The 25,674-nt window shown below is 45.5% G+C and overlaps 1 protein-coding gene across 5 annotated transcripts in view; it reads left to right on the top strand.

The window, feature by feature from the left end:
* The window catches only part of heatr5a (HEAT repeat containing 5a), a 35,611-nt gene that overhangs the window by 6,086 nt on the left and 3,851 nt on the right, over window positions 1–25,674 (top strand). For 3 of the 5 annotated variants that reach the window (XM_044167740.1, XM_044167738.1, XM_044167739.1), the window contains exons 9-41: window positions 632–787; window positions 1,316–1,566; window positions 1,773–1,884; window positions 2,251–2,403; window positions 3,217–3,316; window positions 4,567–4,676; window positions 4,861–5,030; window positions 5,129–5,292; window positions 5,524–5,629; window positions 5,886–6,076; window positions 7,051–7,210; window positions 7,510–7,699; window positions 9,166–9,335; window positions 11,267–11,293; window positions 12,332–12,476; window positions 13,429–13,611; window positions 14,519–14,758; window positions 14,840–15,018; window positions 15,544–15,612; window positions 15,803–15,982; window positions 16,311–16,545; window positions 16,751–16,855; window positions 16,973–17,107; window positions 17,232–17,359; window positions 19,104–19,251; window positions 19,554–19,727; window positions 20,187–20,288; window positions 20,434–20,517; window positions 21,945–22,121; window positions 22,411–22,556; window positions 23,900–24,007; window positions 24,407–24,509; window positions 25,150–25,303. In XM_044167740.1, coding sequence (XP_044023675.1) covers window positions 632–787; window positions 1,316–1,566; window positions 1,773–1,884; window positions 2,251–2,403; window positions 3,217–3,316; window positions 4,567–4,676; window positions 4,861–5,030; window positions 5,129–5,292; window positions 5,524–5,629; window positions 5,886–6,076; window positions 7,051–7,210; window positions 7,510–7,699; window positions 9,166–9,335; window positions 11,267–11,293; window positions 12,332–12,476; window positions 13,429–13,611; window positions 14,519–14,758; window positions 14,840–15,018; window positions 15,544–15,612; window positions 15,803–15,982; window positions 16,311–16,545; window positions 16,751–16,855; window positions 16,973–17,107; window positions 17,232–17,359; window positions 19,104–19,251; window positions 19,554–19,727; window positions 20,187–20,288; window positions 20,434–20,517; window positions 21,945–22,121; window positions 22,411–22,556; window positions 23,900–24,007; window positions 24,407–24,509; window positions 25,150–25,303 — 4,855 coding nt within the window. The remainder of the gene's footprint in view (window positions 1–631; window positions 788–1,315; window positions 1,567–1,772; window positions 1,885–2,250; window positions 2,404–3,216; window positions 3,317–4,566; window positions 4,677–4,860; window positions 5,031–5,128; window positions 5,293–5,523; window positions 5,630–5,885; window positions 6,077–7,050; window positions 7,211–7,509; window positions 7,700–9,165; window positions 9,336–11,266; window positions 11,294–12,331; window positions 12,477–13,428; window positions 13,612–14,518; window positions 14,759–14,839; window positions 15,019–15,543; window positions 15,613–15,802; window positions 15,983–16,310; window positions 16,546–16,750; window positions 16,856–16,972; window positions 17,108–17,231; window positions 17,360–19,103; window positions 19,252–19,553; window positions 19,728–20,186; window positions 20,289–20,433; window positions 20,518–21,944; window positions 22,122–22,410; window positions 22,557–23,899; window positions 24,008–24,406; window positions 24,510–25,149; window positions 25,304–25,674) is intronic. The other 2 variants (XM_044167742.1, XM_044167741.1) reach the window with 1 other exon arrangement.

Genomic DNA, 25,674 nt, shown 5'->3' with positions numbered 1-25,674 from the left:
TGTAGTTGCAAGAGTTCTGGCAGGATAGAATATCAAAAGAAATAAAGGAATGTTTTTCAGGCTCATCCGAATATTTTATGTACCAGATTTGGTGAAAAACTGATCAAATCTGTAAGAAGAGGGGTGTTTTGTTTTTTTTTTTGTTAAAAAAAAAAAAAAAATCAAAATGGCTGAAAATCTGTGTAGGCTCATTGGTGTATTTTCAGTACAATGTGGAAAAAACCGCTCAGTGTCAACAGATCAACACAGAGGCAGTTTATTATCCCGAAGAACAAGATTCAGAGGTTCAGAAGCAAAACATGACCACGCGGTGGCGCTATCTGCACCAAAACCCAATGAGTTCCTTCTGGGTCCACGGTCACAGATCACAAGTGCCGGCCGCGTGATTGGCTCTCACGAATTGCGGACACATTCGTGACGCTTGCACGTTGCAGCTTGGGTGAAGGAGGCCTCTGGAGTGACGTTATTGTAGTACTGATGATGTTAAAGTACAAGCTGGGGATTTAATTTCTTTAATTGGTGAAAGTCATATATTTTGTTTGTTTGAAGTCGTGGAGCTCTAATGCTAACTGTGTGTGTGTGTGTGTGTGTGTGTGTGTGTGTGTGTGTGTGTGTGTGTGTGCGCGCTTAGATGCAGCTCTGACTGATGGGAACGTGGAGACCAGAGTTTCGTCTGCAGACGTCTCGGCCAGTCAGCATGTGTTGGTCTGCTGCCTGCTGGAACTGGGAAGACTCGTACAGGGACTGGGATCCACCGCCGCCCCCCTCCTCAGTGACAGCAGCACAGGTCTGTCACACACACACACACACACACACACACAATCCCAATAAAACATTGGTGGTCAGGGTTTAAGTTCAAACCAATGGGAGCATGTAAGGGAGACAAAGGAGGAGGACGTCTGGGCTCGACTGTGGATCAATAGGAGGTGATCGTGTGTTTATCAGCAGAATAATAACTCTACACTCAGGACTTCTTTCTGACCTCCACAGTGAAATCAGAGACGACAGATCGTCCTCCTTCTGTCTGTCCATAGCACATACTGTGTCCGATGATCAAAACGTGATCAAACCAGAGGGAGAGATGCAGGTATTATATGTCTGCAGGAAGGTGGCGCTTTGTCTTTTATTCACCCATCCACGCGTCACGAGGGAACGATGCCGCCGACGTTCTCAGGTTGAGAACGAATGGTCGCACGTTTCCGCATCTGAATTTGATAAAAGAGTGTTTATATCTTCTGCAAACCTCTGCTTAGAAATCTGCTGAAGAATTTAAATCACGGCTGCAGGAAGTTGTCTCATGTGTTTGTCCGTGCAGCCCTCCTGGACACGGTGATCTCCGTCCTCCTCCACCCCGTCGCCTCAGCCTGTCTGGCTGCCGCCTGGTGCCTGCGCTGTGTCGCCGTGGCGATGCCGTCCCAGGGTTCCTTGCTGCTGGATCGCTGCGTCGAGAGGCTGGTGGCGCTGAAGTCTTCCCCTGAAGCAGTGGGCGGGTACGGAGCCGCTGTCGCCGCCCTGGTGGCTGCAGTGCAGCACTGCCCCCTGGGAATACCACACACCAAAGGCATGGTGGGTAATATACGCTATCATATATAACATTACATAACTTAATATAACACATACCATGCTAATGTTAGCATTAATTAACACAATGCAACTAAAAGGTCAAGTTCATAACTGTAATATCCTGAAAGGAACCAAACATTACTGTTATTATACAGTATATGTTAGTGTATTTACACTGTGTGTGTGTGTGTGTGTGTGTGTGTGTGTAGGTGGTGCTGGGTCTGGCTGAAGACCTGCTGCGTTCAGCCTCTCAGAACAGTCGCATCTCTCTGCAGAGGACTCAGGCCGGCTGGCTGCTCGTCTCCTCTCTCATCACCCTCGGTACAACTGAACACTGAACATTTCTGTCACGATACTGAAAGAAACAGTAATGAACAAGATCAGCTAACCGCTTCAGTACCTTTTATGCTTAGCCACCGTAGCGGCTTGGCTGCTAGCATGTAGACTTTGAGCTCAATTGTAACATTTGTATGCTAAACTGCCAGTAGCTGAGCCTTAGTGCAGCTAAGTTCAGTATGTATCGACTTAGCGTTTCAGGACAAGCGTTATATTTTATACTCAACTAGTAGTAAAGAATAGTTTTACTTTCTGTAACTCTGTTTTTGACCAAGCAACCTCAGTCAAAACACGGCCTGTTTCATTTTAATTTAAATTAGCATGTGTGTGTGTGTGTGTGTGTGTGTTCAGGCCCAGCTGTAGTGGAGCACCACCTGTCCCGTCTCCTCCTCCTGTGGCGGTGTGTGTTTCCCGCTTCGCTCAGGGAGCAGGAGATGGAGCTGCGACGAGGGGACTTCTTTACGTGGCAGGTTACGCTGGAGGGACGTGCCGGGGCGCTCTGCGGTCAGTCCACACAGTGCCTAACACCTGTCCGTCTGTCTGTGTGTGTGTGTGTGCGTATCCTTCCACCTGAGGGATACTTTGTCACATGACACTAATTCACTGAGTCTCAGTTTAAATAAATTCACAATACTTTATTCATCCCTCAAGGGGCCGACAGTTTGTAAATAGAAATTAATTTACATAAAAACTAAACTGAAAATACAAATATAACAATGTCAGAAAGAGTTGATATTATGTCAAAAAACGTAATAGTGCAAGTGCATTTATCAGTCTATGCACGAGGTAAACTTCTTGTACTGCAGCTGTTCTCACAAGTCTGGAATGAAACCACACGTCCCTCTATTTGTTTTACGCTCTAAAACTCACTGTTGATGGCAGCAGCTTAAAGTTGTCATAGAGGACATCGTGTGTGGGCTCGTTGATAATCTCATGTGCTTAAAGGGAGAGTTCACCCCAAAAAACTAAAACACATATTCTTCCTCTCACCTGTAGCGCTGTTTATCCATCTGGATTGTTTTGGTGTGAGTTGCCGAGTTTTGGAGATATCGGCCGTAGAGATGTCTGCATGTTTTGAATATAACGGGACTATATGGCGCTCGGCTCGTGGTGCTCAAAGTTTTTTTTGTGCTCGTTAATGATCTCATGTGCTTTTTTTGAGGACTTGTTCAGTATTAAGCTGTACCAGGCGTCTTTGTGTTTTGCCAATAACTTCAGAGCTGACGTTAACGACGCCTGCAGTCGGTTCTTCTGACAAAGGGGATGTGAACCAAGAAATAAATGGCAAAGAAAATAACTGTTCTTGTGTCTGAACAGCGATGAAGAACCTGCTGCTGCACTGCAGGGAGCTCGTCACTGATGACATCATCAGCCGTCTACTCACGCCATTGGCCTGCGCTGTGGCCCTGCTCATCAAGTCAGTCCCTGATTGTTTGCCTTTAAATTCTGGCGATACTATTTTTCTTTTTGTCAACAAATCCCACGCACAGACTCAAACCAACACTGAATGTATCTACTAACAAGTATTGTTTGTAAAAAATCGACAAGGATTTCATAATATATGGTAAGTTTTTGCTATATTACTAGAAAAATATGATTCCAAAGACCAGACTTCCAAGATTTGGGATTGGTGTGAACTTTTTGAAATTGATCCAACTTTCGTACACAAATCCAAGTGCTGAGGTGACAAACGGTGCCGTTTCTAAATCATTAATACTCGTAACGTTCAGCCCGACAGAGATTTCCTTTAACACCTTAGTTATTTGTTGTAACTGCGGCTGTAAGAGCACATGAAGGCGTCTCTGGTACAAAGATTGGTGAACATGAGCATTAAACCATCTTTATATGCAGACGATGTCATACTTTTTGGACATCTAAAGCAAAGTATTCTCCAGCTAATAAATATAATCAATTTGTTTGGAGATATAAAATAAACAATTTTGAAATCAGCATCAGTGATTAAATCTTATTATAGATACACAAAAGAAGGTTTTAAATTAGACATTATGTTAGTTTTGGTCTTTTTCATGGGATTTGTTGACAATAAAAAATACAGAATAACAGCGGTCTTATCGTTTACATTTTTACAGATAAATAAGATAAGATGAGACTTTATTCATGTTACAGCAGCTACAAGAAACAGAGGAGACAGATTAAGAACGATTTAATAAATACAAAAAAATTATTATATAAATGACATTTATAAGCCATAATATACATTATATACATTGACATGACTTGAGAATTGTGTAGGAAGCTTTACAAATATATATGTGCAGAAGTAAAGTGTGCAACTCTGCAGGACTTACACTGAAGCAAGTACTGTATGTATTATACCTAATATAGATATAATAGTGAACAAAATATATGAAATATGCAGTAGTGTTATTATGTATATGTAGTATCTACTACACACAATATATGTATAGAATACACCACAATATACTATATAATATATGCTATATTGAAATACAGTATTTTTGTGATACAGAACAAGGTGCAGTACAAAGATTTTAGATGTTAGTTACAGTTATTTCACTGTTTGTTCCTGCCACTGAAACCCTCTAGTCTGTGTGTAATATATGTTATTTGTGTCTGTGTGTATATCTGTGTATTGTGTATTGTATGTATGTGTGTGTGTGTGTGTGTGTGTGTGTGTGTGTCCAGGTTGCCTGCGCTCATCAGGTCTTACAGCAGTTCAGTTCGTAGCTGGTCGGTCGTCTACAGACTGCGAGTCTACGAGCTGCTCGCTCTGCTGCCTCCACACACCTACCAAGGTAACAACACTTCGCTCCTTCCTTCTTTGCATCTTTTTCCTCTCTTTCCTTATCTAATCCCTTCATGATATTTACCATGTCTCCTAATCGCGTCTTTCTTCCTTTTTCCGTTCCACGTGTCCATAATCTCTTTAATTCTCTCAAAAGGATGATGTGTTTCTTCACCTCTCTCCTCCTCCTGCAGAGAGTTTTGGTTTGGTGATGAACCAGCTGGTGTCTGATCTGTCCGCTCAGGACAACCTGAACCAGCCGTGTTCAGAGCTCACCCTGCTGCCTCCCCTCTGTCACCATGACGACCTGCCGCTGGCCGGCCCCGCCCTCCACGACACCGACCACAGATACATCGAGGAACAGGTGATGTGTGTGGCAGCTGGACTTCAGACTGGTAACGCAAACAGTACACCACAGGACTGACGAGCATTGTAATGGTTGAGGGTGTGTTTGGTTTTCAGCTCCATGGCAGCAGCGTGGGAGGTGGCTCTCTGGACAACGACGCCTTCAGTCTGTGTGAGAGGAGTGACGAAGCTCCCGCTCCTCTTCCTCCTCCCGTCGCTCTGACCGCTGCCGCCGTCCGCCTCTTTGGAGCGCTCTTCCCCCACATCATCTCCGCTCAGAGGTAACTCGCCTGCTGTCCAGTTCAGGTTAACCAGTGCACGTCAGCCAGTTGGTTGGCGACGGTCGGCCCTGCTGCCAACCGGGACCACATCAGTGTGGCTCGCCGTGGCTATCCCCTGCTGTGAAGTCTCGGTGTGAATGAACGTGTTCACAGCTTGGCAGCTCGGCAAGATGGGAGCTTTCTAAAACAGACCTGTGGATAACAAATTCTCTCTGTCTGTCTCTGTCTCAGAGTGAAGATATTGGAGCAGTTTGTAGAAACAGTGAACCAGCTGAAGGGTCAACGCCAGCAGACCGTCCAGACAAACGTCTGTGCTGCCCTCTGCAGTCTGCTCAAGGTACTACACCTGTCAGCATCAAGACTTACACCACTCAGACGTCCAGACAGTGAAAGTGTGTGTGCATGTTTGTGTGTACAGGACAAATACTTGGCTTTAATTGGAGTTGGTCTCTACAGTCTTTCGTTTAATCTGTTTCTGTCCACTTGGGGGCAGCAGAACTCCACTACAAGCTGAACAACGTAAACCTCTGACATATTATCGACTTATAAATTTGTAATAGCTAAGAAAAACTAAACTGTGTCCTCCTCCTCAGCACCAGGGTGGTATCCGGGGCTCTCTGGGGCCGGAGGAGGTGCGTTCCCCGGCGTTGTCCCTCCTGTCGGGGGCGCTGGAGAGCGTCAGTCCTCTGCTGCGCTGTCTGGCAGCTGAAGGTCTGGCCCGGCTGGTTCAGGTGGTCGGAGACCCCGGTTTCACCGTCTCCGTCTCCCTCCTCTGCTTCGACAGGTAGGTGGACGTTAACGCACAGCTCATAGTTGAAGATGCTACAGTCAGTGTTGGAGTGGACTCTCACTGCAGGAGAGGATCTTAGGGAACGATCATTTACTAATATGATCATTTACACGTCGTTTTTTAATGGATGGAAAGTTGGATGTTTCTTTAAGTATTCGTGCATCTTTTTTTCCATTTTTATTTTTACATGTTTTATTACATATTTGTGAATAGTGAAGCAGAATTGCTGCCGTTGAATACAGACGAAATGAAACAAAATTTCTTTTAATCTATTTCCAGTCTCAAATCTTAAAGTAGCAACAGCAGAAACAAATCAGGTCGTGGTCCAAAAATATTCATGACACAGACAGTCAGTCACATAATAAACCAGAAAAAGCTTTAAATAACTGTGAGTGGAAGCCTGGATTCAAATATAACACAGTGTGACTCACTGATGCAGTTTGAAAATGTTGTTTTAATGCATTCCTTTGTAGAAAGCGAGTGTCTGCACAGAACTTGGGTATCTTTCCTCCCGTTATGGTTTCTGGTCAGTGGGATCTATACTGTGCAGTGTTGTCATGTTATGCTGTAACCCTCTTTTAAATTTTTTATACATACATTCATTTTGTACGTGTTATTTTTGTGATTTCTATAACCTTTTTGCAGCTATTACAGTATTTCCTAATCTATCTGTAGGGTCATATTGTAGGTATTTTAGTTTTTTGATCGCTCGACATCAGTTTTGTGCCTGTATACATTCTGTCCCTTGTGATGTTGGCTGTGTTCCTGATAGAGACCTGGTAGGGTCGAAGCCTTTTTCAGCCCACAAATGTGCATTTCTTTGGCTCATGTGACACGCTTAAAATTGTGTCTGTGTTTAAAATGTACTATACAAATACACCTGCCTCACCCTACTGTTATTAAAACTACTACATCTACAAAAACTGCTGCTGCTGCTGCCGCTAACAGTATTGATCATGACTGTTCAGGCTGAAGACGGCTCGGGACGCGGCGTCTCGCAGTGGCTACGCTCTGGCTCTGGGGGCGCTGTACCGCTACACCGGAGGAATCAGCTCACCTCAACACCTGTCCACCTGCCTGGGAGTCCTGTTCACCCTGAGCCAGGACAGCACCTCACCTGAGGTCCAGGTACACACACACACACGTTTCTTCCATATCTATCTATATGCCGTCACTTAAAATTCACCCAAAAGTTCAACACATGAGGTGATTCTGACGTTTTCCTTTTTTGCTGAATTATAGATGTTTGTTCTAAACTTGTGAGGACCTTCAGTGACACGAAACATTCCCCTTAACCACCTTAACTCAAACCAACTCGAACTTTAACCCTCGAACAGCATTTTAAAGAAGTGATGACCAGACAAAATGTCCTCACTTTCCCTGAAATGTCCTGATCCTGAGTGTCCCTGTGTGTCTGTTGGGTCCAGACCTGGTCTCTCCACAGTCTGTCTCTGGTAGTCGACCTGTCCGGTGGTTTGTACCGCGCCCACGCCGAGCCGTCCTTCACCCTGGTGCTCCGGCTGCTGCTGTCGGCTCCACCCACCCACCCCGAGGTGCACCACAGCCTGGGACGCTGCCTGCACGCCCTCATCACCTGCCTGGGCCCCGACCTGCAAGGTACGACCCACCTCACACCTGAGGACAGAAACAGTAGCTTTTAGGAAGTGTTGGAGTGATGTGTGTGTGTTGTGTTTGACAGGTGAAGGTGCAGCAGTGATGTGTGTGTGTGTGTTGTGTTGTGTTTGACAGGTGAAGGTGCAGCAGTGATGTGTGTGTGTGTGTTGTGTTTGACAGGTGAAGGTGCAGCAGTGATGTGTGTGTGTGTTGTGTTTGACAGGTGAAGGTGCATCAGTGATGTGTGTGTGTTGTGTTTGACAGGTGAAGGTGCAGCAGTGATGTGTGTGTGTTGTGTTTGACAGGTGAAGGTGCAGCAGTGATGTGTGTGTGTGTTGTGTTTGACAGGTGAAGGTGCAGCAGTGATGTGTGTGTGTGTTGTGTTTGACAGGTGAAGGTGCAGCAGCATGTGTGTGTGTGTGTGTGTGTGTGTGTGTGTGTGTGTTGTGTTTGACAGGTGAAGGTGCAGCAGTGATGTGTGTGTGTGTGTTGTGTTTGACAGGTGAAGGTGCAGCAGTGATGTGTGTGTGTTGTGTTTGACAGGTGAAGGTGCAGCAGTGATGTGTGTGTGTGTGTTGTGTTTGACAGGTGAAGGTGCAGCAGTGATGTGTGTGTGTGTTGTGTTTGACAGGTGAAGGTGCAGCAGTGATGTGTGTGTGTTGTGTTTGACAGGTGAAGGTGCAGCAGTGATGTGTGTGTGTGTGTTGTGTTTGACAGGTGAAGGTGCAGCAGTGATGTGTGTGTGTTGTGTTTGACAGGTGAAGGTGCAGCAGTGATGTGTGTGTGTGTTGTGTTTGACAGGTGAAGGTGCAGCAGTGATGTGTGTGTGTGTTGTGTTTGACAGGTGAAGGTGCAGCAGTGATGTGTGTGTGTGTGTGTGTGTTGTGTTTGACAGGTGAAGGTGCAGCAGTGATGTGTGTGTGTGTGTTGTGTTTGACAGGTGAAGGTGCAGCAGTGATGTGTGTGTGTTGTGTTTGACAGGTGAAGGTGCAGCAGTGATGTGTGTGTGTGTGTGTGTTGTGTTTGACAGGTGAAGGTGCAGCAGTGATGTGTGTGTGTGTGTTGTGTTTGACAGGTGAAGGTGCAGCAGTGATGTGTGTGTGTGTGTGTTGTGTTTGACAGGTGAAGGTGCAGCAGTGATGTGTGTGTGTGTGTGTTGTGTTTGACAGGTGAAGGTGCAGCAGTGATGTGTGTGTGTGTGTGTTGTGTTTGACAGGTGAAGGTGCAGCAGTGATGTGTGTGTGTGTTGTGTTTGACAGGTGAAGGTGCAGCAGTGATGTGTGTGTGTGTTGTGTTTGACAGGTGAAGGTGCAGCAGTGATGTGTGTGTGTTGTGTTTGACAGTTGAAGGTGCAGCAGTGATGTGTGTGTGTGTGTTTGACAGGTGAAGGTGCAGCAGTGATGTGTGTGTGTGTTGTGTTTGACAGGTGAAGGTGCAGCAGTGATGTGTGTGTGTGTTGTGTTTGACAGGTGAAGGTGCAGCAGTGTCCGGTCTGCGCTCCAGCTGTCTGGTGGGATGTGGGGTGATGCAGGCCGGTCCAGACTGTCTGGTTCAGGCCAGAGCCATTTCCTGTCTGCAGCAGCTGCACATGTTCTCACCACCACACGTCAACCTGGCCAGCCTCGTACCTGCACTCTGTGTGAGTACACCTGGCTACACCTGAACTACCTGCCTGCCTTTACTCTGTTTTCTGTGTTGGTGCGCCTGATGAAGTCTAATCTCCAAACACGCTACTTAAAAATAAATAATAAGCTTTATACAGCACAGCATGCTGCACATGGCTGAACCAGGATAAAAACATTTCAGGTAATGGGGCAAATAAAATTAGAGAATTAAAGATAATACAAAAATAAAATGGAATAAAATACCATAACAATAATATAAGATTAAAAAAAACAAAAACCAGATAAAACGTGTTGGAAATAAAACCGTGTGCTAGCATTACTAAAAGCTTGATTTAAAAGATGTCACTGATTCTGCAGGCTCAGACCTTCAGAGCTGAGGTCCTGACTGTTAAACCAGGTCTCCTTTAGTCCTGAACCAGGACTCAGGAGCAGCCAGCAGAGCCCTGCCCGAGGAGCTGAGGCTCTGGCTCGTAGTGGAGCGTCGATTCAGCAAAATAACTGGGAGCTTTGCGGTTTCACTGTAGGCAGATTCCCCGCGCTCTCTGCGGTGGGCACGGGGAATCAGATCAATGAATCAATAAATAAAGACACTGTTGATTTCCTCCTGTTCCTACGTGAAAACAGTTTTGGTCCAGAACGTTTCTGCTGTCACTCAGTCTGGTGAAGACAGACGGCAGCCGTCCTCACTTTTGATGTGGATTCCCAGTAAGAGTAAAAAATTAAATTAGATTAGAAAACAGAAATGTGAAGGATACAAAGACAAACATTATAAATACACGTAGTGTGAATATTAAAATGTTAAAGTGCATATATTAAATGTAGGACGGTGTAGTCCCTCATTCGTCCAGGAGCGTTCTATCGTAGAAAAGGTTTCAGTCGTAGTCGTCTGGACGCTGTTTTCAGAATCAAGACGTTTCGGCTCCCATCCGGAAGTCATTCTCAATTGTGAAAAAATGGACCGGGAACTAGAAATTTAAGCTACTCTGTGTTGCTTAAGCCCCGCCCTCAGGAAGGAGTCTACCTGAGTATCTGTTAATAGCTAGTTTCACCTGAAACTGACCTAATAGTTTCCACGATGGCCCAGTAATCAGTAATCAGGCTTATTGTTTTCTGGCTGCACCTCCCTCATCACTGTTAAGTACCTGATTAGCATGTGATTGGCGTGACCGAGGTGATAAAACACTCTGATAGACTCCATTCAGTACAGTGAGGAAAACTGCAAAGAACGGTACACAGGTGAGACCAAACAGCCACTTCACAAAAGACTATCAGCACAGACGACACGCTAACTCAGGATTACAGAGCGCCGTGCATTTGCATCTAAAAGCTACGAACCGCACATTTGAAGACAGCGAGGTGAAGATTCTTAGTAGAGAGAAGAGTTGGTTTGAAAGAGGAGTCAAAGAAGCCATTTTTGTGAAAAAAGAAAACCCCTCTTTGAACAGAAATGGTGGTCTGAGATTCAACTTGCCAACGGTTTACCACAGTGTATTAACATCATGGTCAAGCCAATCACATGCTAATCAGGTACTTAACAGTGATGAGGGAGGTGCAGCCAGAGAACAATAGGCCTGATTACTGATTACTGGGCCATCATGGAAACAATTAGGTCAGCTTCAGGTGAAACTAGCTAATCAACAGATACTCAGGTAGACTCCTCCCTGAGGGCGGGGCTTAAGCAACACAGAGTAGCTTAAACTTCTGAGTTCTCAGACCATTTTCACAATTGAGAAAGACTTCCGGATGGGAGCCGAAACGTCTTGATTCTGAAAACAGTGTCCAGACGACTACGACTGAAACCTTTTCTACGCTATATTAAATGTACTTATGTCACATTTGTAGGCAGAATATATAATAAAGAGACGCTCAGAGTTCATCGTCTTGATGGTCTCTCTCTGTACAGTAAGGAGTGTGTGTGTTTTTGACCCTGTCTTGTGTCTTGCAGGAGATCTTGTTGGATTATTCCATGTTGGTAGGTTCTCGCTCAGGCCTGCCGCTGCTGTTTGTCTCACTTTCTTTTGGACCCTCAACACTTTTCTGTTGCCGTGGAGCTTTTTAAAACAGTTTTCTGTCACTAAAATACTGTTTTAATGCAGTTTTCTGTGGATTGTGAAACACAGTTTTCTGTTGCACTAAATCTTAACATTTTCCTGCTGGTTTTGATACTGTATTAACTCACTGTTGTTGTTTAACGTTTGAACATTTTGCCTCACAGTTTTTCTGTTTTTACTTTCACACCATTTGCTTTGCAGACCGACAGCTAACTCAGTAACATCGCCACTTCCTGCGGGCTGTTTTTATCTCCTACAGTGAAACTACTCAGTGTTTCCTCTAGAAAGAGCTCACAAATTCATCTAATTATTATCATTATTATTATTAAATGATCACTCAGTTCATCATCATGTGATGGTAACAACTTTAAAGTGTCATAGAGGAATTTGTATTGAACAGAATTGCACCGACACATTATTATTATTATTATTATCATTATTATTATTATTATTATTCTTTAGACAGAATAATGAATCAGTTCATCAGAAGATTAATTGATGGGGATCATTACTGTTAGTTGCGTACCTAGTAATATTTCAAATAGACCTGAAACGATTAGTCGATTGAGCTAAAAATACGTATATAAATATAAAAAAAAAGTATTTTAATAATTGATTGATCTGTTTTTAAGCAGAAATATCAAATATTCCAGCTTCTCAGTTGTGAGAATCTCTTTGGTTTTGTGCTGTTGGACAAAATAACTTGAAGACGCCGCTTTGGGAACTTGTAATCTTTTTCACTTTTTTCTGACATTTTATAGATCATTCGAGGAAATAATTGTCAGATTAATTAGTCATTAAACTATTAATTACTTGAAGACACAACAGAACAATGTTTAGTTTCTGAGTCTGGAGGAAACACTGTAGCTGCATGCTTCCTCTGATACACCTTAAACCTACAGTACACCTGTTGTCCACGTATTAACTCCTGTGTGTGTGTGTGTGTGTGTGTGATTCAGGCCAACCTGTGCAGTTCGTACCTGTGTCTGCGCCGGGCGGTGGTGGCGTGTCTGCGGCAGCTCGTCCAGCGGGAGGCTCTGGAGGTGTCTGAACACGCTGTGACTCTGGTCAAAGAGCTGCCGAGACGAGACAACACGCAGCTGGGTGAGGCGAGCAGAGACGCTCGGTCCTGTCTTCCCGATGAGAGCATTGAGACTCCCGCGGAAAGACATCAAAATTAGCTTTTTACTAAGCCGCCTTAAAGATGCCCTCCATACGCGTTTGAAGACGATGCTGTGCTTAGAATAATAATTAGTGTCGAATATGGTTTTTCCACAAAGAGTTCAATTAGCTTAATGTATATCTGCTCTTTCTCCCAAATTCATGAACATTTAAATAAGTACCTTTATTTATAAAGAGCAGAACCTCTCAAAGTGCTCCACACAAGAAATGACCTAAATACAGACTTAAGAAGACGGAAGAATAAAACAGTGAACAATGAAGAAAAATAAGAGTAAATAGAAAATGGCATAAATAGGTCTTGAGCTGCTTTTTAAAGGTGTCCACAGATCTGCTGTCCAGAGGGAGACAGTTCCAATATTGTTTATTTCAAAAGTTTACACATCAAGTGTTTTTCCCTCTGTGGCTACAGGCAGAAAATATATATATATATATGCGCCTACATGACTTGTATTCGTAAGTTTTGTTCACACTGTAAGTGCGCATGCGCCAACGTGCATGCTGCCTGTTGCCGTAGCTCCCGTCTCGTCGTCATTATCATCAACCGGTAAACCCACATTGTACTTCACACTTATTTTATACTTGGTACTTCATTTATTTTCTGACCTGTATTATAGTGTATTATATCTTTTGCTTAGTGCTTCTCTTCCGCGCTGACGTAAAGGCGAGCTGCTGTAGCAAAAGAGTTTCCTCTCAGGGATCAATAAAGTGTTTCTGATCTGAAGAGGAAATTATAAATATGAAATTGTGAATGTGACTCCTTTATACACTGTAGTTTCTTCAGCAGAGAGCACCTGCGACATATTTTGGTCACTGTTCTTTAAGAACCACATTTAAGAATCTGTACCAAAAATGTTTGTTTACCCCCCCCGTGCAGACGTCACCATAAAGGAGGTGGGTCTGGAAGGAGCTCTGTTCACTTTGTTGGACCGGGAGTCAGATCCGGGTCTGAGGAGGGACATCCAGGAGACTCTGGTCCACATGATGGCGTCCAGCGCCACCAGCGGTAAACTGGGACACTGGCTCAAACTCTGCAAGGACGTCCTGTCTGCGACCACCGGTGGGTTGAGTCTGACGCGTACAAAGATTTCATGCTTCCACGCACAGCGAGTGAATCTTAAATTAGCAGATTACTTAATTAATCGTCTCGTGATGGTAACAACACGAAACATATTCAGATTGATTTTATATCCGTTTAAATTGAACACACCTGCTCAACAGACAGAAGGTATTTGAAGACACGCCTGCATGATGGATGCATCTTATTATTTTTGACTGGATAATCAATCAGTTAATTAAAAAGATAATTCATTTAATCAGTATGGATGGTAATTGTTACTTGTCCTAACAATATTTAAAAAATGTTTAGTTTGTTTCCTTATATGTCATGTGACTTTCTGTATAAATCACCATAGAAACTACGTATGCCAAACAACATTACCAACGTCTTTTTAAACCTGTTTTTACAAAATACAATATTTACTCCTTGTGGATACAGAAATTAACACGTGATACATAAATTATCATAAATGCAAAACAAACTATTACAACTGTCAACAACTTTTAATGAGTAAACAGGTGGAAATTTTGAAAATCTTTTTGTCCGCCTGTGGACGTTTACGGACACTGTTTTTGTCACCAAACCTCAAGTCACATCTTAAAATGTCATATCTGGGTCAAAAGCAATCTTCTTCAGAGCTTGACAAAACATTTTTTTAACTCAAGGTCCATTTACTAGCTTTTTCCAGAGCTTTCAACCACATCTCAAAGTCTTCATTAGCAGACGGAGCCTACTTAGTTGTCATCTTGTGACTTAAGTTTCATCAAAACTTGGGTCACGTTGTTTGGGAAATTTTATGGGGGACATGAAGACCCAAAGATACTGTTTTTAAGCTCCGGAAAAAGCTAGTAAGTGGACCTTGAGTTTCCAAGGTGAGGAATGAACTTTCATGCTGACTCTCCTTCAGACTGTCTGGCTCCGGTTGAGGCGAGTCAGGTGGACGAGGAGGCGGACCCCGGCAGAGACGACGACTCCTCTGCTTTCAGGGCTCGGTCGGAGTCCGGCGGCCCGTTCATGGCCCTGCGCTGGGCCACGCGCCGCTTCGCCATGGAGTGTGTGTGTCGCATCATAGCTCAATGTGAGACTTCAGACCCGGCTCACTTCGACATGGCTCTGGCTCAGGAGCGTCGCCTGCACGAGTCCACCGGTAAGAACCCCGCTGTGGCCTTCTCGGTTTGTGTTTGCGGGCGCTGCAGACCTCCGTGACCCCTCACCTGTCTCTCCACAGACTTCCTGGTCCTCCATCTTGGTGACCTGGTCCGCATGGCGTTCATGGCGGCGACAGACAACAGTGACCAGCTGCGGCTGGCGGGTCTCCAGACCCTGCTGGTGATCATCAGACGCTTCTCAGCCATCCCCGAACCGGAGTTCCCCGGTCATGTGATCCTGGAGCAGTACCAGGCTAACGTAAGTGCTCACCGAATACAGAGCACTGTTACACTAGTTGCAGCCGTCAACAGTGGAAATTTCTGCCATAAGAATACTGTATTCTGATTGGCTGGAGGTGTTTACAGTGTCCTCATCATTGTTAATCTTCAAAGCTGCAACCAATGAGTATTTTCACTGTTGATTATCTCTTTTGATTACTTTTCTTGAATGATCAATTAATTGTTTAGTCTAGAAAACTTTTTAAAAACTGTGAAAAATGAGCAGAATAATATAGTCCAGGGTGTCTTCAAATGTCTCGTTTTGTCCGAACAACAGTCCTTTACTTTTACTGAGTTTACTGAGATAGAAAACAGGAAATATTAATATTAATAAGCTGGAATCAGGGAATGTTTGGCATTAGTGCTTGATAAATGATTGAACATTGATTCATCAAGTTAGTTGGCAGAGTTCATTTGTTTCAGACCACTTTGATGACTTCCGTGGACTCGGATGTATGTTTTCATTTTGTTTTATTGTTTACTGTGTGTGTGTGTGTGTGTGCAGGTTGGAGCTGCTCTCAGACCAGCCTTCACTGCCGACGCTCCTCCTGACGTCACCGCTAAGGCCTGCCAGGTGATCAATCAGATCTTCAGTAATCATTTTAATAATCCTGACTGACAGCTTACCGTTGTAATCCAGGTAAATGTTCACCTGAGGCTGCCGAGTCAGCCCGGTCCCCAGGTAACGTTTTTCATCAGCTGAATGAGAGAGGAGTCACATTATGTAGTCTGCTGTCACCTTTAACCCCGCCCCTCCTCATCAGGTCTGCAGCGCCTGGATTGCCAGCGGTGTGGTCAGTGACCTCCGTGACCTGCGGCGAGTCCATCAGCTCCTGGCCTCCTCATTGGCTAAAGTCCAGGCCGGGAGGGACACGTCCAGCCAGCTGCACAACGAGGCCACCGCTACAATGGAAACACTGGCCGTCCTTAAGGCCTGGGCCGAGGTGGGTGTTCACCGGGTTTAGCGTTTGTAATCAATCAGTTCTTCTTTTTTCCCATCGACATTGTGTTTTTCTGACTGTAACAGCGACAGCAGCCCCTACATTACTGTCCTCAAGTGCTCTATAGTGCTGTCTCGTGCGCACAATATAGCGTCTTACTAGACGCTTGTGAGCGCAAGATGTCGTCTTGATAACGCCTTGTCGCACAAGATATTATCTAGGTAATAACTTGTGCGCACATGCAAGATATAAAGAAAAATAAACTGATTCTTTTCCAGATTTTAAAATCTCATTATGGTTTGTGTTTTGTCCCTGCCCTCCTCTCTCTCAGGTTTACATCGTAGCGGTTCAGAGGAGCAGACAGAAGGAGAGCCCCGGTAGGACGGCTGACCTGTCAGTCTCCTCTCTGGCCAATGACGGCTCAGGCTCTGAGTCAGGAGGTGCGGGCCTTCTGAAGTTGGTCCAATCAGATCTGTCGACGCTGAGCCGTCTGTGGTTGGCAGCGTTGCAGGACTACGCCCTGCTGACCCTCCCGCAGGAGTACGCATCCCAGCTACCTGCGACAGGTAGGAGGCGAGGCGAGGCGAGGAGGGAGGGAGGAGGAGATGGTTTTTGGCATTTTACAATCTTATAAAATGTTCAACCAGGGATGGAAAGAGTACCAGAATATTTTACTCAAGTAGAAGTAAAAAAAATAGGTCACGACTGTATTCAGAGGGGTTCGTTTAAATTGATTACTGATTAAAGTTTCTCCTCCTCTTCCTCCTCCAGGAGGTTCTTTCTACACAGCAGAGACGGTGAACCAGGCCAGAGCTCATTACTCCTCCTCCTGGGCTCCCATCCTCCACGCCACCTCCCTCTGGCTCCACAGCACCGGTCAGTGCTCCTCCTCACTCCTCCTCCTCACTCCTCCTCCTCACTGCTCTTCTATTTGTTGTGAGAAGTAAAGACGTAGACTGGTGTTAAACAGTCAGATGTGACTGTGTGTTGCAGGTTTTGTGATGTCAGATGACGCACCTGCCAACCTGTCCAGACCGGCCACGCCCACCTCCATGGGACACACCGGCTCTATGGGTGGAGCCAAGAGTCCAGAGGACATCAACTCCGACAGACTGCATCTCATACTGGGTAGGAAGCTGGTTTTAATACAAAACCCAGCAGACACTCAAAGACTAAAACGTGTATTTATTTCACTTAAATTGTGATTTTTCTGTATTGAGTTTGGTTGTGTGGTCCTGTATTTCTCTGTCAGGGATCAGTGTGGAGTTCCTGTGTTCTCCGCACTCTGAGGACCAGATGGAGAACATCACTTCCTGTCTGCGAGCTCTGCAGGCGCTGCTGGACGTCTCCTGGCCCCGAGCTAAGATCGGAAACGACCAGGTGAGACACAGCTGGACCTGAACCCAGACCAGAGTTCAAACCTGATTCCAGCGCAGAAATTTGACCGTAATCAAGGCTAGAACCGAGGCCAGGTTCTTGAACAGAATCCAGGCTGAAATCCAGACCATAATCTACAATATAATCCAGACCAGAATATAGACCAGAATCCAGACCAGAATAGAGACCAGATCCAGAATCCAGGCTAAAGTTCAGACCACAACAAAGGCCAGATTCTAGACAAGACTCCAGGCCAGATTCCAGATATTCCAGAAATTTGACCATAATCCAGACTGGAATCCCACAGTCCAGGCTAGAAATCAAGGCCAGAATCCAAACCAGACTAGAATCCAGGCTGGAATCCTCAACAGAGTCCAGGCTAGATTCAAGACCAGAAATGTGACTTGAATTCAGAGTTGATTCAGGCCAGAATCCAGACCAAACTCCAGGCTAAATTTCATCTCAGAAACTGTGCTAAGACTCAGACCAGATCAAGGCTTGAACCCAGACCAGAATGCAGATCCAAATCAGGACAGTCAGACCAGATTCCAGAGATATCTCACTCTGGACCAAAGACTTGGACAGACAGAACGACGTGTCCATCTGAAGTCTTCTCTTTGTCTTCAGGCTAATTTTCTTAAATGGCCAAAAAACAGAAAACGTTTCATGTGTTTAATTTTTATTATCATTTAGTTTGTTACAGACCGAACTGCCTGTCTGTCTGTCTCTCTCTCTCTGTGTCTCTCTGTCTGTCTCTCTGCCTGTCTCTCTCTCTCTGTGTCTCTCTGTCTGTCTCTCTGCCTGTCTCTCTCTCTCTTTGTCTCTCTGTCTGTCTCTCTGCCTGTCTCTCTCTCTCTGTGTCTCTCTGTCTGTCTCTCTGTCTCTCTCTCTCTCTGTCTCTCTGTCTGTCTGTCTGTCTCTCTGCCTGTCTCTGTCTGTCTCTACTGCCTGTCTCTCTGTCTGTCTGTCTGTCTCTCTGCCTGTCTCTCTCTCTGTGTCTCTCTCTCTCTCTGCCTGTCTCTCTCTCTCTTTGTCTCTCTGTCTGTCTCTCTGCTTGTCTCTCTCTCTGTGTCTCTCTCTCTGCCTGTCTGTCTGTCTCTCTCTCTCTGTGTCTCTCTGTCTGTCTCTCTCTCTGCCTGTCTGTCTGTCTCTCTCTCTCTTTGTCTCTCTGTCTGTCTCTCTGCCTGTCTCTCTCTCTCTGTGTCTCTCTGTCTGTCTCTCTGCCTGTCTCTCTCTCTCTGTGTCTCTCTGTCTGTCTCTCTCTCTCTCTCTCTCTCTCTGTGTCTCTCTCTCTCTGCCTGTCTCTCTCTCTCTCTGTCTGTCTCTACTGCCTGTCTCTCTGTCTGTCTGTCTGTCTGTCTGTCTCTCTGCCTGTCTCTCTCTCTGTGTCTCTCTCTCTCTGCCTGTCTCTCTCTCTCTCTCTCTCTCTCTCTCTGCCTGTGTCTCTCTGTCTGTCTCTCTGCCTGTCTGTCTGTCTCTCTCTCTCTGTCTCTCTGTCTGTCTCTCTGCTTGTCTGTCTCTCTGTCTCTCTCTCTGTGTCTCTCTCTCTGCCTGTCTGTCTGTCTCTCTCTCTCTTTGTCTCTCTGTCTGTCTCTCTGCCTGTCTCTCTCTCTCTGTGTCTCTCTGTCTGTCTCTCTGTCTCTCTCTGTCTGTCTGTCTGTCTGTCTGTCTCTCTGCCTGTCTCTCTCTCTGTCTCTCTGTCTGTCTCTCTCTCTGTCTCTCTGCCTGCCTGCCTGTCTGTCTGTAGGCTCTGAGTGTGGAGCTGCTCAGCGTCCTCCACCGGCTGATGGTGACCAGAGAGTCGGCGTCCGTCCAGCTCGCCGTGTTGGATTTACTGCGGCAGATTGTGGCGGCCGCTCAGGAGCACGTCAGGGAGAAACGCCACAGCGCAGAGGGTGAACACGCACTTTCAGACGCAGCCTCGCGCTGCGGTGACTCTGTAGAGCCGTACGGGTGCCCAGCACGACCAATATTCATATTAGACCGTTGATTACAACGTCCACTTACTGTACTAGCTTTTTCCGGAGCTTTCAACCATATTTTACGTTGTTCATCGGTGGACAGAGTTTGCTCAAATGAACACTTAGCAAGCAACACAATAATTAACACTTACAAAACAGAGATAAGACCAGCAAACACTTAATGTCCACTGTCCTCGAGCCTGAACCATGTTGTTTAAAACTTTATTGTTCCACAGTGGATGACGGCGCGTCGGAGAAGGAGACACTGCCAGAGTTCGGTGAGGGACGGGACACCGGCGGTTTGATTCCCGGACGCTCGCTGGTGTTTGCAGCGCTGGAGCTCTGCCTCTGTGTACTGGTCCGGAAACTTCCACAGCTCAGCCCCAAACTGGCTGGAACCAGTCCAACTGGTACGAGGAAGAGGAGGAGGAGGAGGAGGAAGGAGAGGAGAAGTGGGGTGGTGCAGAGAGGGTTAGAGGATGAGTTAAATGAATGGGAGGAAGAGCGGAAGGAGCAGGACGTTTAGAGGACGAGAGGAGAGCAGAGAGTTTGAGAAGGAGGAGAGTGTGAGGAAGCTGGAGGAGAAAAAGGAGGTGACAGTAAGAGGAGTACGGGGAACGTGGACAAGGACGGGTGAGGAAGAGAATATTAGCATGAGAAGGAAAACAAGTGTGAGGAAGAGGAAGGAGGAGAAAAGACATAAGAGGTTGGAGGAGGTGAGAGAGGAGTTAGTCAAAACACAAAACAGGTTCCCTTCAGGAAGTAAATGTGAGTCGATGCAACGTCCTTTTAAGTGTGTGTGTGTGTGTGTGTGTGTGTGTGTGTGTGTGTGTGTGTGTGTGTGTGTGTGTGTGTGTGTGTGTGTTCAGGTCCTGGAGGTTCACTGTGGAGTCTGACTGACAGCGACTGCCGGTTGGTGTCTTCGGCTCTGTGTGTCCTCTCTGAGCTGCCGTCTGTCTGCTCCCCAGAAGGTGAGAGCTGAAAGTAAAAGCACAAACCTTTACGTGCTAATGCTAATGTTAGCATGTTAACACTGACGTTGACGTTAGCGAAGTTGATGTTTTTCTCCGCATTTGAGTCTCTGATTGGTTGATTTAATGGTTGTCTGTCCTGCAGGCAGCGTGTCCATCCTCCCCACTGTCCTCTACCTGCTGCTGGGAGTCCTCCGAGAGCTGGTCCACCAGCCCAGCACACACACTGGTAACAAACACACACACACACACACACACACTGGTAACACACACACACACTGGTAACACACACGCACACACACACACACACACACACTGGTAACACACACACACACGCACACACTCACTGGTAACACACACACACTGGTACACACACACACACACACTGGTCACACACACACACACTGGTCACACACACACACACTGGTAACACACACACACACACTGGTAACACACACACACACACACACACACACAGGTAACTAACACACACACACACACACACACACACACACACACACTGGTAACACACACACACACACACACACACACACACACACACACTGGTAACACACACACAGGTAACACACACACACACACACACACACACTGGTAACACGCACACACTGGTAACACACACACACACACACACACACACTGGTAACACACACACACACACACACACACACAGGTAACACACACACACACACTGGTAACACACACACACACACACACACACACACACACACACACACTGGTAACACACACACAGGTAACACACACACACACACACACACACACACACTGGTAACACACACACAGGTAACACACACACACACACACACACACACTGGTAACACGCACACACTGGTAACACACACACACACACACACACACAGGTAACACACACACACACACACACGCACACACTGGTAACACACACACACAGGTAACACACACACACACACACACACACACACTGGTAACACACACACACAGGTAACACACACACACACACACACACACTGGTAACACACACACACAGGTAACACACACACACACACACACACACTGGTAACACACACACTGGTAACACACACACACACACACACACACACACACACACACACACACTGGCAACACACACACACACACACACACACACACACACACACTGGTAACACACACACACACACACACACACACACACACACACACACACTGGTAACACACACACACACACACACACACACACACACACACACACACACACACTGGTAACACACACACACTGGTAACACACACACACACACACACACACACACACACATTGAAGTTAGGATCCTTTTTGTTTTCATTTCAGTCCTGGTCATCACACCTTGGTCACACCTGCAGTTACTGGTGGCTGATGATTATTTTCATTAAGGATTCATCTGCTGATTATTTTCTCGTTTCATCGTTAGTCGATGGATTGTTGTGTTGGGGAGTTTTAATTTATAACAAAACATCATATTATATAAACTGTTCATATGTTTTGTGTATAAAAAAATCTTAATTTGTAAAGTAACTAGTAAAGCTGTCAGATAAATACTTCAAAGATAAGATAAGTACCTCAAATTTGTACTTTAGTAAATGTACTCTTTTTTTTTTTCCCAGGTGCCCCGGTGGCGGGCTCCGTGGGCGGGGCTGGTCTGGGTACGGTGGTCCAGGCGGCTCTTCAGGCTCTGAAGTCCGTTGTGACGTCTCCGATGAGCCGACAGGAGAAGAGTCGAGGAGCCTGGAACCTGCTGCTGAGATCAGCTCTGAACACACTGCTGGGACTCTGGGACTCCGGTACGCAACGCACTTTAGTGTCTAAATGTTTATAAATGCAGTGTAATTGGTACACGCACAAGATTATTTAAATTATTTATTCATTCAGAGCGTGGGGAATTCAAGCAGACATACAGTGCGGGAGGGAGAGGCGAGAAAAGGAAGTAAAAGTATAAAATAAAAAAGGGAGGGGCAGTAGAAAAGCCAGTCATAATAATATCCGGATTTAGACACAGAGCGAGAGACGTTAATAAAAGTGTGTTTGACTTCAGTCTTTTGATTGTGTGTTTATGTGTGTGTGTGTTTTCAGGAGACTCTGTTGTAGATCAGGTCAGCCTGCTCACAGCTCTGACTGTCTTCCTGCTGTCTGCTGGTCCTGACGTCTGCGCCGTCGAGCCGCTGCACGCGCTCTGTCTGCAGCGCTTCAACGCCGGCATGGACGCCAAAGACCCGCTGGTTAGTACGAGAGAGAGAGAGAGAGAGAGATCACTGTAGATGTTGATGTGAATTTGACGCCATGAAACAGCAGATGAAGCTCACACAGAGCGAATTTGTGGAGCGGAAAAAACAACACGAATGCAAACAAGAACAGACTCTGGGTGAAACTCCAGATGTTGAACCTGGCGACAGCGGCTTTGCAGGTGTCGAGTTTTGGTGAAATGTCACCATGTGTGACAGTTTATTCGTCTTGTTTCAAGATATTGACGCTAATTTCTTAAATGTCAAGCTCATGAAACACAGGACACTGCAAACACTCACCACGTTTGTTGATTTAAAAAAGACGTAGTCACAAAAATATAGCATTCTGATACATTAGTGCTTGCTGGGCTTTGACTGTAGGTACACACACACTCATGTTTTTATCTTCTACCTGAATATTTTTTAGAAAAATTGAAGCTGAATATGAGACCGAACGTTTAGTTGGGACGGATGTTTCTTACAGTGTAATTATTGATCATCTCTCCAAAAGTCAGAAAATATTAAAAGCACAAACATCCACAGCTGTGGGACAAACGAAACAATCAAAATGTCTTTTCTTATTTAATGTTTAATGCATTACATGAAGCACGAACACTGAAGGGAAACTGGTGAGAAATCCAGAAACTGTAAACATCAGCAGTATTACCGCCGCGGGGAGAGAAAGAGAGATAAAGAAACAGAAGGTAGTTCAGGGTGGAAGTTATTTCTTCTTTGAGAAGATTTTTGCTAAGTGATCCTCCCCCAGCATCACACTCAAGACCAACTTCCTGTGAGACGAGTCGCCACAACGCCGCAGGACGGAGGTCGACCGCGCTGCGTTCACCGTCCCCTGGGACAAATGGCACTTTTGTTGTCTGAGAATCTGATCGGGAACATGAAGAATGAAATTCAAGTGGTGAGTAGGGCACGCCGCCATGTTGGAAGGATGGGGGGAAAAGCCATATTATGACATCACTTCCTCTTTCACAGAAACTGTCCATTTAATGTTCAGGGCGACAATCTTTGATGTCGTCGCGACTCGTCCAACATGGCGGTGTGTTCCTCTGATGAGACGCTCAGCATCTCTGTATTACTCTGCATGTCACTAAATCACTGTTAGAGTTTTATCATCCGTCATTCAGAGCCAAGCTAAAGATCCAGTTCTGGTGGTTTGACATGTTTTATCTCATCAACTACAAACTGTTTACTTTCCGTCCCCGCTGATCATTTCCCAAATCCTCCGTCGGTTTCACATTTCCGTCTTTAAAGGGTGGAAGTTATTTCTTCTTTGAGAAGATTTTTGCTAAGTGGTATGAATAATAATATTCTCTCTGTTGCAGGTTGTGAGTCGCTGCTATCAGCTGTTAACGTCGCTGTTTCAGGCCCCGCCCGGCGTGGCCGTCCCGTACATCCAGGTGCTCGGACCGCCGCTGGTTCGATACCTCCAGGTACTGAACTCCACATGTGACTTCACTGTGAACGGGAGGCAATATTTTTTGTAGCAAAGAGTGTAAAGATTCTGGTCATAAAAATGCAGTAAATGTTCTTAAACGGTGTGAGTTTGTCACTTAATCACTTCAGTTTTGTCTCGAGGAAAGACGTGGCTGATTTTAGGAATCATCACTACCAAAGTCTAAAACATTAAATTGATCATTACAGAAGAAGCAAACAGACAGAATTTAATCCTGATAACGTCTGAATATTTTCATGAAAAAGGCAGAGGTCTTATTTTGAAAAGAAACTCTTCAGATGTATCTTCCTGTCCGTCTGTGGAGCTGCTGTTTGATCAGATAGATTAATATATTGATCTGATGATGTAGTTATTATACGATGCGTTTCTTCCTCAGAAGGTGGAGAGGAGTCGTCCTCAGAGTCCAGAGGAGCTGTCGGGAGTCCTGGAGGGAGTCCGAGCCATGGAGGCTCTGGTCCAGGCTGCAGACGAGTCCCAGCGTGAGTCGAGTCCGGACCAGAACGCACAGTAGAACAAAGTAGTATCTGTAGAGTTAAAGCTCGATGTTCATGAGTGTGGAGGTCCAGGTGAGTCCAGTCCAGTCGGGACTCACAGCTTTCTAAAAGAAAGTCATTAGTCTGGTTGTTACACTAAAGACCCACCGAACGCAGCGCGGCGCAAAACAAAAGCGTTCAATCTTTGGGGAAGCAGTGTGCGGTTTGTGGAGTGCAATTCACATCAGCGCACATATTGCATCATTTCCTGTTAAGTGAAAGTACATTGTTCTGCAAAAAGTCTTTGAAGACACGCGTCAGACGTCGGCTCTGGGAAGTTGTGATTCGGTGAAAGATGGATTCACAGAAACGATCTACACATGCAGAGAGCGAAGCTGCAGGATCAAGAGCTGCTGCTTTTGATGGCCGGTGAAGAAGAGGAGAGCAGCAGCTGTGATTCTTATTTGAAGTGAATGACCATGTGAATAAATAGACCTCCAGGCTCCAGATTTCTGAATTACACTTAAAACTCACGTCGACACGACATGTCGATGTTTTTTGAGTGATTTAGGAAAGTTCCGGTTTATTAAAAACATGATTTTCACTGAGAAACACTATGAATAACGCGATGTTTTCTGACCCTCAGGTCCTCAGCTGGTGGCCATCTTGTTGCCCCTCCTCATCTCCTTCCTCCTGGATGAAAACGCTCTCGGCTCGGCCCCCGCAGCGTCCCGGTCTCTGCACGAGGCGGCGCTCAAAGACCTGATGCGTCTGGGCCCCCAGCACTCAGCCGTCTTCAGGTAATAGATGTTACACAGTTCATTTTTAATGAATGAAAATACAGTAAAACACAGTTGTAATAATATAAATATGTCTTCATAAGAAAACCTTAATAAACACTTACAACAGCTGCATATAACTACACTGTAGTGTGATCTAGACAACTTATTATGTTTATATTCTAATTATAAATGCTAAGTGGGGGGGTTAAAGTAAACTGTTAACATTTTTTCTCTGTACAGGAGCGTTTTCTGATAACACGTAAAAAGTTTCCTGTCATTTAAAAAAAAATGGATTCAAAAAATGTACAAATGGGAAAGAGAATAAAAAGGTGACTCCTGTTTAGCTACACTGCGCTGGCTTCCCATTTCTTTTAGAATTGATTTCAAGC

This window comes from Siniperca chuatsi, linkage group LG15 (genome assembly GCF_020085105.1).
Source record: "Siniperca chuatsi isolate FFG_IHB_CAS linkage group LG15, ASM2008510v1, whole genome shotgun sequence".
Classification (NCBI taxonomy): domain Eukaryota; kingdom Metazoa; phylum Chordata; class Actinopteri; order Centrarchiformes; family Sinipercidae; genus Siniperca; species Siniperca chuatsi.
The sequence above is the reverse complement of the archived record's forward strand: the minus strand, read 5'-3'. Positions and strand labels throughout refer to the sequence as shown.